At 43.8% G+C, this 12,153-nt stretch overlaps 1 protein-coding gene and 1 pseudogene across 3 annotated transcripts; both read left to right on the top strand.

Moving 5' to 3' along the window:
- The first annotated feature begins 2,337 nt into the window (after positions 1–2,337).
- Positions 2,338–7,186, top strand: LOC308461227 (angiogenin-2-like). 2 transcript variants are annotated; one of them, XM_080977955.1, is made up of 2 exons: positions 2,338–2,554; positions 4,728–7,186. In XM_080977955.1, exon 2 carries the CDS (start codon positions 4,757–4,759, stop codon positions 5,198–5,200), a length of 444 nt encoding a protein of 147 aa, XP_080834081.1. In that variant the 5' UTR covers positions 2,338–2,554; positions 4,728–4,756; the 3' UTR covers positions 5,201–7,186. The 2 variants fall into 2 exon arrangements, with proteins under 2 accessions (XP_080834081.1, XP_080834082.1); XM_080977956.1 differs by lacking the exon at positions 2,338–2,554 and adding an exon at positions 3,460–3,518.
- LOC308460883 (ribonuclease pseudogene) lies at positions 6,127–11,934 on the top strand (annotated as a pseudogene). Its single transcript, XR_013991521.1, has 3 exons — positions 6,127–6,142; positions 9,234–9,449; positions 11,149–11,934. The product of XR_013991521.1 is annotated as a ribonuclease pseudogene (transcript).
- The last annotated feature ends 219 nt before the right edge of the window (positions 11,935–12,153 follow it).

The following is a 12,153-nucleotide window of genomic DNA, read 5'->3' as shown; positions in this document are numbered from 1 at the left end:
TAAACTGTGGTATTTTGTAATGCTGTATTATAATCGTTCCCATTCTTTGATGTTGTTTTTAGTGGTTTATAGTCACAATTGTACGGTACATTTCACAATCATATGGTTGGTACAAGTTCTCTAGTATCTGGATGTAATAATACTCACCTATTTCTTTCTATCGATGTAGAGGGAGCAAGAAATAAAAATTAAGAATTAATTAGACTGGTTTGAATGGATTTTGAAAGATCCATCACTTCCCATGTCAAACTTTTTTGCTGCCATTTAGTGAGAGCTGTTTCAATTCTCTTTCCTCACTTTTCTACTTGAATTCTATTAAACAGAAGAAAGAAATTCAAAGTCTTGGAGGCCTGGGCAATTATTCTACAGGATGGAGTGATTTTTTCTTTCTATAGGGAAGGGACAGAATAAAATACTGAAAATGGAAAAATAGGTTTATTTATCATGGAGGGGGAAAGAAATTTGGCGTTTCACAGGCCTTGTTATATAAATGCTAGGAATCTGTTTTTTGTTGTTTAAGGAGAAAAAGAATGAAAACTGGTAATCTGGGGATTACTGCTAACTTGAGGCACAGAATTTTCCTTCCTCCCCACTTGGAAAGTATTTTTGAGGAAAAATTGTATTAATAAATTTGAAAAATGCTACTATTTTAGATATATCTGAAGAGGTGGATTCTAAGCAGTGAACTCTTATCCTAATATCCGGATGTTTTCTAACTGTGGTCCATTGGTGTGTCTGTGAATTCCACTGAATTATATACAATCCAAATTGTAATGCAATAAAATACAATATAAGAAACAAAACAAGCACTGAAATACAATTAAAAACAACAGAGCACTTGTTGCCATGTGTTACAAATACTACAACAGACAGGAAAAGAATTATTAAGTGGTCTGACAATATGCTCAGCAATTTTCAAGTAGCCATGGGAGAAATTTAAGAATGACCGCTATATTAAATTTGTGAACATATCAGGTGTCGCATGACCCCTTTGGCTTTTGCTGCTATAGAATATCCTGCAGGAAAGAGAAAGCAGGACATAGTTACACATAAAAAGGGGCGATATGAAAGTGAGAAGAGGCAAAGGGGGGATTAAATGAGCAAAATTCAAAATATAAGCTCCTTTTGTTTTATTTCAAGGCAAGGTGATAGAGCTATGTTTGGTTTTTTAAAATAATAATTCCAGTTGCGTAGCTTCCTGACTAAGCTGGACTTTAGGTTCCCTGGGATCAGAAAGTGAAGGCAGCACTGGTCAGCTAACTTCCCATGTTTCCATGGCAGAAATTTCCAGCCTTGCTTAGCTGGCTTTGCATTTTCCTTTCTAGCACAGCTTACAACACTAGCAAGGAAGAATTGATATTTTGACATCATGGTGATGTCAGGTGATGGACACTTGTTAAAATGGCATACCAAGGGTGGGGGAAACCAAGGACCTGCCCCCACCAGCTGAACCCAGCTCCCCATCCTTGGCCTATGCCAGAGGTCGACAACCTAAGGCCCATGGGCCAGAGGAGGCCCATGAGGGTCGCTTAACTGGCCCATGAGCTGCCCCCGAACCCAGTCACCTGCTTGGCGAGTCCCCACGTGCTGCGCTAAACCAGCGCAGTGCAGGGACTCTCTTCCGCGGCTCCAGAAATCGCTCCTACGCATGCCCAGATGCCAAAATCCTTCTGCGCAGGTGTGATTTTTGGCATCTGGGCATGCGCAGAAGAGATTTCCGGCATCGTGCTGCGCCTGCCCGTCCCACGGGGATCTCTGCGGGAGTGATCCTGCCCATGCCTAGTAAGCCTTGCCGACCCCTGGCCTATGCTATCAGTGAAGTCTTCTACAGATTAATAGAAAAGGTCTGGGCCTCATTTCTGCCTCAAATTCAGAGGACTGGCATCCCCATTTCCTGAAGGTTGCTATTGAGCTATCCTTGTTTGGCAGCAAGTTCATCTTTCAGTTGGTTGCCTTGTGGGCAATCAGTTGCATTTTCAGGTTTTTGTGTTGTTGTTGAAGTATTAATTGAGTTGTATCTTATGACTTTGCCCTTTTTGAGTGTGGATTTCTCGGTAGTGACTAAGAAGGTGTTTCTAGTGATTACAGTTGCAACCCTGGCCCTTTTCCAGAATCATTGTGAAGGCTTTTCGTCAGCTTTGGCTTTCGAAAACACATTTCGGCATATCTGAGCTGCTTTGCAAAATTGCATTTAATTCTCCATTCATGACTGGCATGATCTGATACTGAGGAAGAGGAAGTTGACAACTAGGGGCATGCTCTGGGCTGGCTGGAGGAAGTGGCTAGGATCACGCTGTTATTGTTGGGGGCATTATTCCATTCATCCTAAAGGACCAATCCAATTGGTGTTCTGAGGGTCACTAAAGGATTCCTATTGAACCTTGACTGAAGTCCAGTAGAAGACTGCCTTGCAACCTGGCCGTGTGCTATTGGCCAGAAGCTGTGGCCGCTAGAGGATAAAAGGTTGGACAAAGCATTGACAGGGTATCATCTGGAGCTGAGCAAAACAGAAGAGAGGCTAAGAGAGAAGACAGGAGGCTAAAGAGAAGAAATAGTAAGTTATTGGGTCTGGTGGTTGATGCCTAAGAGCATAACAGTTATTGAAAGGTCAGAGTAATGGTGGATTTATGACCATGTCATTACCGAGGAGGCAGGTTTAGTCATTGTTTGAAGACTATCCCTGCCTCCGGGTCTGGTCTTGTCCGCAAGGATACTGGATTCAGCAAGGGAGACCCACATGACTTTAAGGTGCTGCTGTGCAATGCCAGGTCAATGATTCACAAGACGGCTGTCATCCACGACTTGATTGTGGATGGAGGACTTGACCTGGCATGTGTAACAGAGACTTGGTTGGATGAAGCAGATGGGCCTGTTCTTGCCGCTGCTTGTCCACCAGGTTTCTCTTACACACAGCAACCCAGGTCATATGGGTGGGGAGGTGGGGTTGCAGTGACTTTTAGGAAGTCATTAGTTTGCACCAGGCATCCTATTGGTAAGACCCAGTTCTCTGAGTGCATGTTCTGGAGGTTGGGCAATAGGGACAGTACAGGATTCCTTTTGGTATACCAACTCCCTGCTGCACCAAGGATTCCCTGCCCGAGCTGCTTCAGGTCATGGCGGATGTTCTCCTGGAGACACCTAGTTTGGTTGTCCAAGGGGATTTTAACATCCTGCTGACACGACCTAACAAGGGGCACTTGGGACTTTGTGGAAAGCATGGCCTCCATGGGGCTTTCCCTATGGCCCAACTCATAGTTGCAGTACTTGGCTGCCCCCCACCCTCTCATGGGCCTGGATGGGAGTAATAATCTACACCAAGGAAATTCAAAGCACATTCCACACAGAGGAATCTTAGAAAAAGGGAAATGTCAGAGAACATTACGTGCCTGGGAAGCATAAGCAGAATATAAAGCATGCAGTTATTATTAGGGGAGTATATATTTTTAAGAGGGGTGAACATACAACGTTAAACCACAAGAGGAGGGAGCTGTTGTGTGCACAAATTGCAACATGCAAAAGTGACTCCAATTTAGCTCTTACTAAATCCTACTAGAAAAGGGGGGGAGCTTAAGATGTATTTATGTAAAAGGCTATGCGAAAAGATTATAGCAGGCAAAATATAGCAACAATTGGAACAATTGTTTAAATCTACTGATGCTGCAACACCAACCCAACTACTTAAAGCTCATGATGTTCCCAGGTGTACAGCACTTTAACCTAAAGGTTAAGAAATAAATCTTATATCCCGTTCTCTTGTTGAGCTACTGGTGGCACTTGGTGAAGACTTTCAGAAGGATTTTAAGGGAGTTTATACAAAAGGGAGATGGATGGATGGATGGATGGATGGATGGATGGATGGATGGATATATTGATTGATTGATTGATTGATTGATTGATTGATTTATACCCCACCTTTCCACCAAGGAGCTCAAGGCAGCATCCATCATTCTCCTCCTTCAGTCAGTCCTCTCATCAATCCTGTGAGGCAGAGACTGAGACTGACCCAGGGTTTCCCAATGAGCTTCACGGCTGAGTGAGGATTTGAACCCTGGTCTCTCTGTGCTAGTCTGGAGCTCAGATTCATACCAGTGAGTCCTTTGCTCAGATCTCACTTCAGCCAGAAACTTAACTGAGCTTGTACAAATATCCTGTCTTCTTTGCCTCCTCTCCCTGACCCTCAACAATGGTCCAAGCTTCTTCTTTTATATTGTTTTTTTTTATTGTGTTTTACAAACAAGAATGATGTTATACAAATAAGTATACTAAGTTTTCTCATGTCATTTGTATATCACAAAAATAGCATAGTAATTGTTGAGAAATATCTACAACATGTGTTTCATTATTAGTGGTGAATGCATAAATTCTTGGTTTATGAATTGGTTTAAACAATTAGGAAGAAGAAGAGGAGGAGGGGAAGACTGGGAGTGGTGAGTGGGTAGGGTGGGTGGTCATGCTTCATTATTCTACTTAGAGTGGTTTAAAAAAATATTTAAATTGTGTCTTAAACTTCTGCTATAAGATGCATAAGCTGCAATGTGACTGGTTTGTATCAATATTCACATGGTTATGTGATCATGACTAGATAACATCCACCACAACATTTGCAGATAAGAATTTGCAAGGATATACAGTACAGCATTCATTTGAACTCCAAGCTGTTTCACAAAGCACCCTCTGGTGGCAAACAGAAAGAAAGCATTTACACACCCACTTTACTTTCCCCCCAGGTATCTCTTTCAGGCAGCGGTCGCCCACGATGATGCCTTTCAAGGGATCTGGCCTTGTGCTCCTCACCTTTCTGGTGTCTGTTCTGGCACTGGGAGCCTATTGTGAAACCCCCCATGAGAAGTTCCTAAGGCAGCACTACGATAATCCCAAGAGCAATGTTGGAAAGCAGTATTGTGACGTCATGATGAAAAGACGCGGGCTGGACAAACCATGCAAGGAAGTGAACACGTTCATCCACAACACCAAGAATAACATCAAATCTGTGTGCACTGATACTGGAGGGAAGGATTATGGAAATGGGCTGAGGATCGCTCTCCGTCCCTTCACTGTCACCACCTGCAAGCTCAAAGGCGGCTCAACTCGCCCACCTTGCAAGTACTCTGATAACAAGTCATCCAGATACATCGTCATTGCCTGTAATGAGAATAAAGAGCCTGTGCACTTCGACGAAAGCATCATTGTCACAGTGTAAGATTTCCAACGCCCAGATCCCAAATATTCAGGTTTTTAACAATTATGCCATCCCTTGCAACTCCACTGAACCTTTGCTGCTATTCTGTCCAGCTCTGCTTTACTGCAATTAAAAAACAAACAAAGAAAACACCCTTAAACCATAGTGGCAAAGAAACCTGCTTTGATTCTGTTAAACCAGCAATGTCTGTCACTATTAAACTGAGGAGAAAGTTGCATAGCATTTGATGTGTGTTTAATTTCATTTCTTTTTCTTTTTCTTATTGCATCCAAGGGAGGGAATGTGGAATGCAGTACTGCACTGTCCGAGATTTTCTTTCGTGTTTCTGCCCACATGGGTAGTAGGCTACAACCAAATCAAATCTTTATTATGGTCATAGACCAGCATAAGGAGGGAAGGGTACAATCATTTAAAGTCTAAAAACGTTTTGGTTTTGGTTTGGTTTTTTTAAAAAAAGCAGTTAAAACAGAAAGTATATATATATAAAAGTCTATCAGAATCCAAAAGAAACTAAGAGTCTAAAAGAGGAGTTAGGAACATTAGACAAGAATGAAAGAGCATAAAAGGTTAGTATATATAAGACTATAGCTGTCAGTCTACAGAGCACTCTAATATGAGTGCTCATTATATCTAGTTTGTGTCACAGGTCATCATCCGACTAATTTTGAGCAATGCTGTGCAGAATCTGGAACGTATGTTGTAGCAGGATTGGTATCTGAAAGCAGCAGGGAGGTATAGAATTGTCCTGTGCGCCCTGGGTACTTATGCAGTAGTGGTAAGATGAGGGTAGTACAAATGTCTCTATAATAAAGATAATGGAGAAGCACATGCTCTGTTGTTTCCATTTATCCAGAGTCACAGGCGCATTGTCTCTCCAGGTAAGCAATCTTCCTGTATTGGCCTTCAAGGACAGCTGAAGGGTGGGCATGACATCGAGCCAAGGTAAAGGCCCTCCAGCACTTAGGGACTTCGAGTTTAGCTAGACATACCATAGGGGAGGCAGAGTACCTGGACGATTCATTGGCAGTAAAAGCTGAGGCCCTGGCTAGATCCAATTGGTGTCTGCAACACATTTTATGAGAGCACGCAGGCCACAACCATTTCCTGCCAGGAATTATGGTGTGGTGGCATACAGTTATTCCAAGTGAATCATTGTTGGGGGGGACATAGTGTCTGCTGGGAGATGGATAGGAGGTTTTTTGATGCTCATGACTGAAGCAAAACCAGGTTTCAGCAAGAAAGGTATAGCAGTCAAATATTAGGGTGGGGAGCTGTCACCACTGCCTTTCTCCTTTTTTCCATTTCCCCATGCCCAAATGTCTAGATTTTCTCCTTCCATTTGACCCCCACCCATATGGTATTCACAATATAGAGCGCATATGGTTCAGCATTAATGTCTAGCAGCTTGGAATGCTTCCCCCAACACTTTCGCAACTCTGGTTCCCCACTCAGTTCTGTCCCAGTGTGCAGAGTTCATGTTTATGGACACAGCCAGTTGTCATCATGTGATCAGGCACCACAGCCCCAGGGCTGCTTCTGAGCACATTCCACAGGCTGCATAATAGTCATCTTGCCGTTTGTGGCTCTGTGGGTGCTTTGAGGCTGGGAGTAAATATAATGGAGAATGTAAACTCCCTTCTTTGGGGGACAAATATACCCCTTGAATGTTTATGGGGATATTCAGACCCACATGGGAATCTAGCTTCCAAGTCAGCTTGGAAATCTGTTGGAAACCGAGAGAAAGATAAATCTTCAGGTGGTATTGTTAGCAATAGAGCATCAACCCAAAGGTCAGATGTGTCTCTGCAGGAGGCATCCCCCAGACCATTTTTTGAGACAGTGTTTTTGAAGTGGAAGAAGCGGGGAAGAGGAGATACTGAACTTTTACCCACCAGCTATTTTGCCCTCCTGGACCCCCTTCTAACAAGCCATTTCATTTCATTTATTGAATTTATATGCCGCCCTATGCCCAGAGGTCTCAGGGTGGTTCACAAAAAGGATTGCAATATATAAAATCAAAACAATAACGCCCCCACCCCAAAAGAACCACATTTTAAAGGGTATAGGGTGTTGATCAGGTCAGCCAAGGTAAAGGTAAAGGACCCCTGACAGTTAAGTCCAGTCACGAACGACTCTGGAATTGCGGTGCTCATCTTCCTGGACAAGGGAGCCGACGGTTGTCCGCAGACAGTTTTTTTGGGTCATGTGGCCAGTACTTATTTATCTACCTATTTATCTACTTATTTATCTACTTGCACTTTTTGGCGTGCTTTTGAACTGCTAGGTTGGCAGGAGCTGGGACCGAGAAACGGGAGCTCACCCCATCACGGGAATTCGGACCGCCGAACTTCCGATTGGCAAGCCCAAGAGGCTCAGTGGTTTAGACCACAGTGCCATCCGCGTCCCTCAGGTCAGCCAAAGGCCTGGTTAAAAAGGAATGTTTTTGTCTGGCGCCTAAAGGTGTATAATGATGGCGCGAGGAGAACCTGCCTGGGGAGAGTGTTCCACAGATGGAGAGCCACTGCAGAGAAGGCCCGTTCTCATGTTGCCACTCTCCTGACCTCTTGAGGAGGAGGCACACGAAGGAGGGCCTCAGGAGGTGATCTCAGGGTCCAGGTGGGTTGATATGGAAAGAGGAGGTCCTTCGGGTATTGCCTCATGGAGCACACACACACCATTATAGAGGAATGAAAAATGTGTATGTGAATAACTTCAACTTTTACAGCAAGTTAATAAATTACTAAAGCTATAAGTAAGTTAATAATTCACAGCAGCATGTGAAAGTTACAGAGAAGGTTTGTTTTGAACAAAGAAAGGTCTCTCTCTCTCTCTCTCTCTCTCTCTCTCTCTCTCTCTCTTTCCTTCCCCAGAGAGTTGAAGATAATTTGCAAGGAGGACCAGTGACAGTGCACCATTGAGCAGAGTTCATTAGTGCACACAGTGCCGGATTTACGTATAAGCTAAACAAGCTATAGCTTAGGGCCCCACTCTTTTGGGGCCCCCCAAAAAATTAAAGGGGAAAAAACTGGATGTACATTTCCAAAATATAAGATAAAACCAAATAAAATAAAACCTACATACAGCAAGAGTGTTTTGTGTTGTGTAGGCTCCTATTTGTTGTGTGCAAATGGCTTAAGATACCTACTAGGTCCATAAATTACCATATAGCATATATTCAACACAAAAAAACAGAAACAATTTGTTGTTGATAAAGGACAGCTGGACCTATAAGGGGCCCCATTACCTTCAGTAGCTTAGGGCCTCATCAAACCTAAATCCGGCCCTGAGTGCACATGCTCATATTGATGTCACTGGTCGCCCTTGCACATTCTTCACTTAAGATAACTTAAGTGCCCAACTAGATCAGGCCAAAGGAACAACGGAAGATGTTTTATACTGAGTCAGGTCACTGGCCCACCTAGCTCAGTCTACACTGACTGGCAGTGGCTCTGCTTTGCAAACAGAAAATCCTATGTTCAGTCCCTAAAATCTCAAGGTAGGACGGGGAATGTCCTATGCCTGAAATCCTGGAGAACCGATGCCCTCACTCAGTATAAGGCAGAGAATGCAAGACTATCAATAGCACAGGCCCATGCCACAAGATTCAGGTTTCAGCGAGGGAAGATGGACAAGATCTGTGACATTTCCCTTTCAGAGGGAGAGGAGGCTGATCTGAACTGCTCTTCTTTAGCTCCAAAGTGCAGTCATCTTCTTCAGTCTAATTTTCTCAGCAGCAGTTATTTACTCCTCCCTGGGTCCTCCTTCACTTGGTTGACGTGTAGCAGAAGAAAGTGGCTAGTGATGTTTTCCTTTCCAAATATTATCAGTTCCAGATGCTCTGCATCTTTTCTTTCCTTAGAAACATGAAACAAAAGTCTCTCCCCCTCCTGCCGCCCTTGATCAGCAGGGTGCGGTTTTCAGCCTTGTCCTGGCTTTGTCAACACTGAGGCCCTGACACACTTTTCAAGGGCGAGATGATGATGTTGAATTTTTTTTTTTAAAAAAAATTGAACCAGATCCATTTGTTAATAAGCAACGAGTGGTCTAGAACCAGCCAATTTGCCTCAAACAGCTTTGCAATGGAGCCTCCCACTTTTCCACGCAGTCCAGAGGATTGCAAAATATGCCATTAAAAAAAAAAAAAAAAAGGTTTTCTGGGAACTTGATCTGTTTCGCCATCTCGGTAAAACAAGATCTCGAGAAGGGAAAAATACAGCTCAGAAGGGGACCATTTTGCTCTGCAAGGCAGGTAGGATCTGCTGAAAAAAGTGAGGGGATTAGGGCCCAAGCATTCAAATGAGTTGCTATAATTAAATGTTCTGGAGTGTATGGGGTGTTAGGGGAGGGGGTAGTATCTGTGGTGAGGGACGTGTCATGCTCCTTCTTCTCCCCTTGCCTTTGGTCCCCACCCTGCACTCAGCTCTCACCTGTGGCTCCCAGAAGCTGTCAGCATGTGACAGCAGCCACACCCCAGAACAGTTTTGACTGGCAAGCTAAACCAGGTGAGGGCAGCCGATGGGCCTCAAACCCTCAGTGAGTTAGGGACTTCCGCTGCATGTGAACAGTGCCAGATTTACATATACGCTAAACAAGCTATAGCTTACAGCCCCACTCTCTTGGGAGCCCCCCAAAAAATTAAAGGAAAAAAACAACTGGATGTACATTTCCAAAATATAAGATAAAAAACAAATAAAATAAAACCTACATACAGCAACAGTGTTTTGTGTTGTGTAGGCTCCTATGATGTAAGTCATGGGCCCCGCCTGCTAGCCTGCTCCCTAAAATATCACTGGTTTGCTCATTTCTATATATAGGGTGCCTACATTCTGCATGAAGACGCGGGTGGTGCTGTGGTCTAAACCACTGAGCCTCTTGGGCCAATCAGAAGTATAAAAAATAATCATTATTTTCCATCTTACTGTAGGTTTTGTTTCATTTAAAAAAATAAAATTTTATTTTATGGTTTATTGTTGTTTATATTTTGAATGACATGTATATGGGGACAGTTAGGGAGGTGAGGGCTGTCTGTGCACTGAGTGTGAGTTCCCATTTGCTCTGCTGCACCAGCCTCCACTGGTGTTTATCACTGATCAAACGATCTCTCAATCTATGCTATGGCCCCTGCTTCTCTACCTGGAGCTATGACAGGAGATGAGGAAAAACCCCAACTATCTAAACTATGTGTTCAACACAGATGAAAAAGCTTGTGACCTCATAAACAGCTTTCTAGATTGTACTCATTTGTTATCCTGGCAGAAGACTAAAGCAGAAGACTAAAGAATCAACTCAACCTCCCTGCTTTTTAACATGTTCTACACTGAGCTTTTTGCAATCGGCTTTGGTGAGCTGAGCCATCCTTTCTGTGACACTTCCTCCTTCCTGCAAAGAGCTTTCAGCTCCTTCTCTTCCCAGATATTGGTGGCCCTTACATGCTGCTCAAGCAACCTTTCGCTTTCTTTGTAGAAGCCGCATTTTGTTAACATTCCATGAGCACCTCTTTCCCACTCAGAGGTTAGAACACTCAGGAATGACATCACAGAAGGCCAGCCAATGCCTGCGGAGGATCTGTGTTGATATTCAAGCTAGCCAATCAAAGCAGTGGCCGCTCTACAGCTTTTACTGTACAGTGGTACCTCGGGTTAAGAACTTAATTCGTTCTGGAGGTCTGTTTTTAACCTGAAACTGTTCTTAACCTAAGGTACCACTTTAGCTAATGGGGCCTCCCGCTGCCGCCGCGCCACTGCTGCACAATTTCTGTTCTCATCCTGAAGCAAAGTTCTTAACCTGAGGTATTATTTCTGGGTTAGCGGAGTCTGTAACCTGAAGTGTCTGTAACCTGAAGTACCACTGTATATAGTTACACAAAATCATTTAGTTTTGTGTGCAAATTGCCTTACAATTTTTTAAAAGAAATAAATAATAATTCCCTTCTCCATTCCTAAGTGCAGCAGACACCATGGCTCAGACGACTGCCTGCTGGCTGCTGCTATTCCTGATGGTCCTGCCAGCGCTTAGCCAGAGGGAATCCCGTTACGAGAAATTCCGCCGGCAGCACATCGACTTCCCAAAGACCAGAAGTGACTTGGATGCCCGGCGCTATTGCAACCTCATGATGCAGAGAAGGGGGATGACCGACAGTGTTTGCAAACCTTCCAACACCTTCATCCATGGGGACCCCATGGCCGTGGATGCCACCTGCAGTGACGGGGGGACCTACGCCAGTGAGAATTACTATGACAGCAACACACCCTTTGACCTCACAGCTTGCCGCATTCTTGGGGGAGGCTCCCAGAGACCCCCCTGTAACTACAGAGGCAGGTCCACCTCCCAGCGCATTCGGGTGGGCTGCACTAACGGGGTGCCGGTTCACTTCAAAATGCCTCTTTAGATGTCTCTGTTTACTTGTATTGAATCACAATGCTTTAAATCCCTTTTTAGAATCCGGTAGAATTTTTAAAAAATCTATTTCTGTTTGTATATCTCAACTGCAATTTGCCTTTTCAAATGTTGCCGTTTGCTTTCTCTGAGGCGCAGTCCCTCCAGTTTTTCCCTCCTGCTTTTGTATTTTAATAAAATGCATGCCATCTAGTGGTCATAAAGCAATATGAATGCATTTTCCTATCCTTGCGTTTTAACACCCGCTAAATATTAAGGCTCAGATCTGAGAACACCTGTGACTTAATGGTCTTCTCTTGCAGTTTCATGCAATAAAATATTCCTTTACATATGTAGAACTGTGTTGTTATTTGCAATAAAAGACGGCAGTGAAGTGGCAGCCAGCTAAACATGCCCTACTCTAGGACACTCCATTCCACCCCTCTTTGAACTTTTTAAAGGTCCTCAAAACTTAAGGTCTCCCCGCTTGGGTACCTTAGTAAACTTTGGGGTTTCCCAGGACCTCTCCTTTTGTTTGTGGATAGTGTTTGTTTGACTATGGAGTTTAAATGTGTTTG

Source organism: Podarcis pityusensis (assembly GCF_964106645.2).
Source record: "Podarcis pityusensis genome assembly, chromosome: 13".
Lineage (NCBI taxonomy): Eukaryota > Metazoa > Chordata > Lepidosauria > Squamata > Lacertidae > Podarcis > Podarcis pityusensis.
This window is presented reverse-complemented; position numbering and strand designations above follow the sequence as displayed.

Excerpts from the sequence above, each read along its gene's own strand:
- LOC308461227 (XM_080977955.1), top strand. The coding sequence starts at position 4,757 with ATGATGCCTTTCAAGGGATCTGGCCTTGTGCTCCTCACCTTTCTGGTG.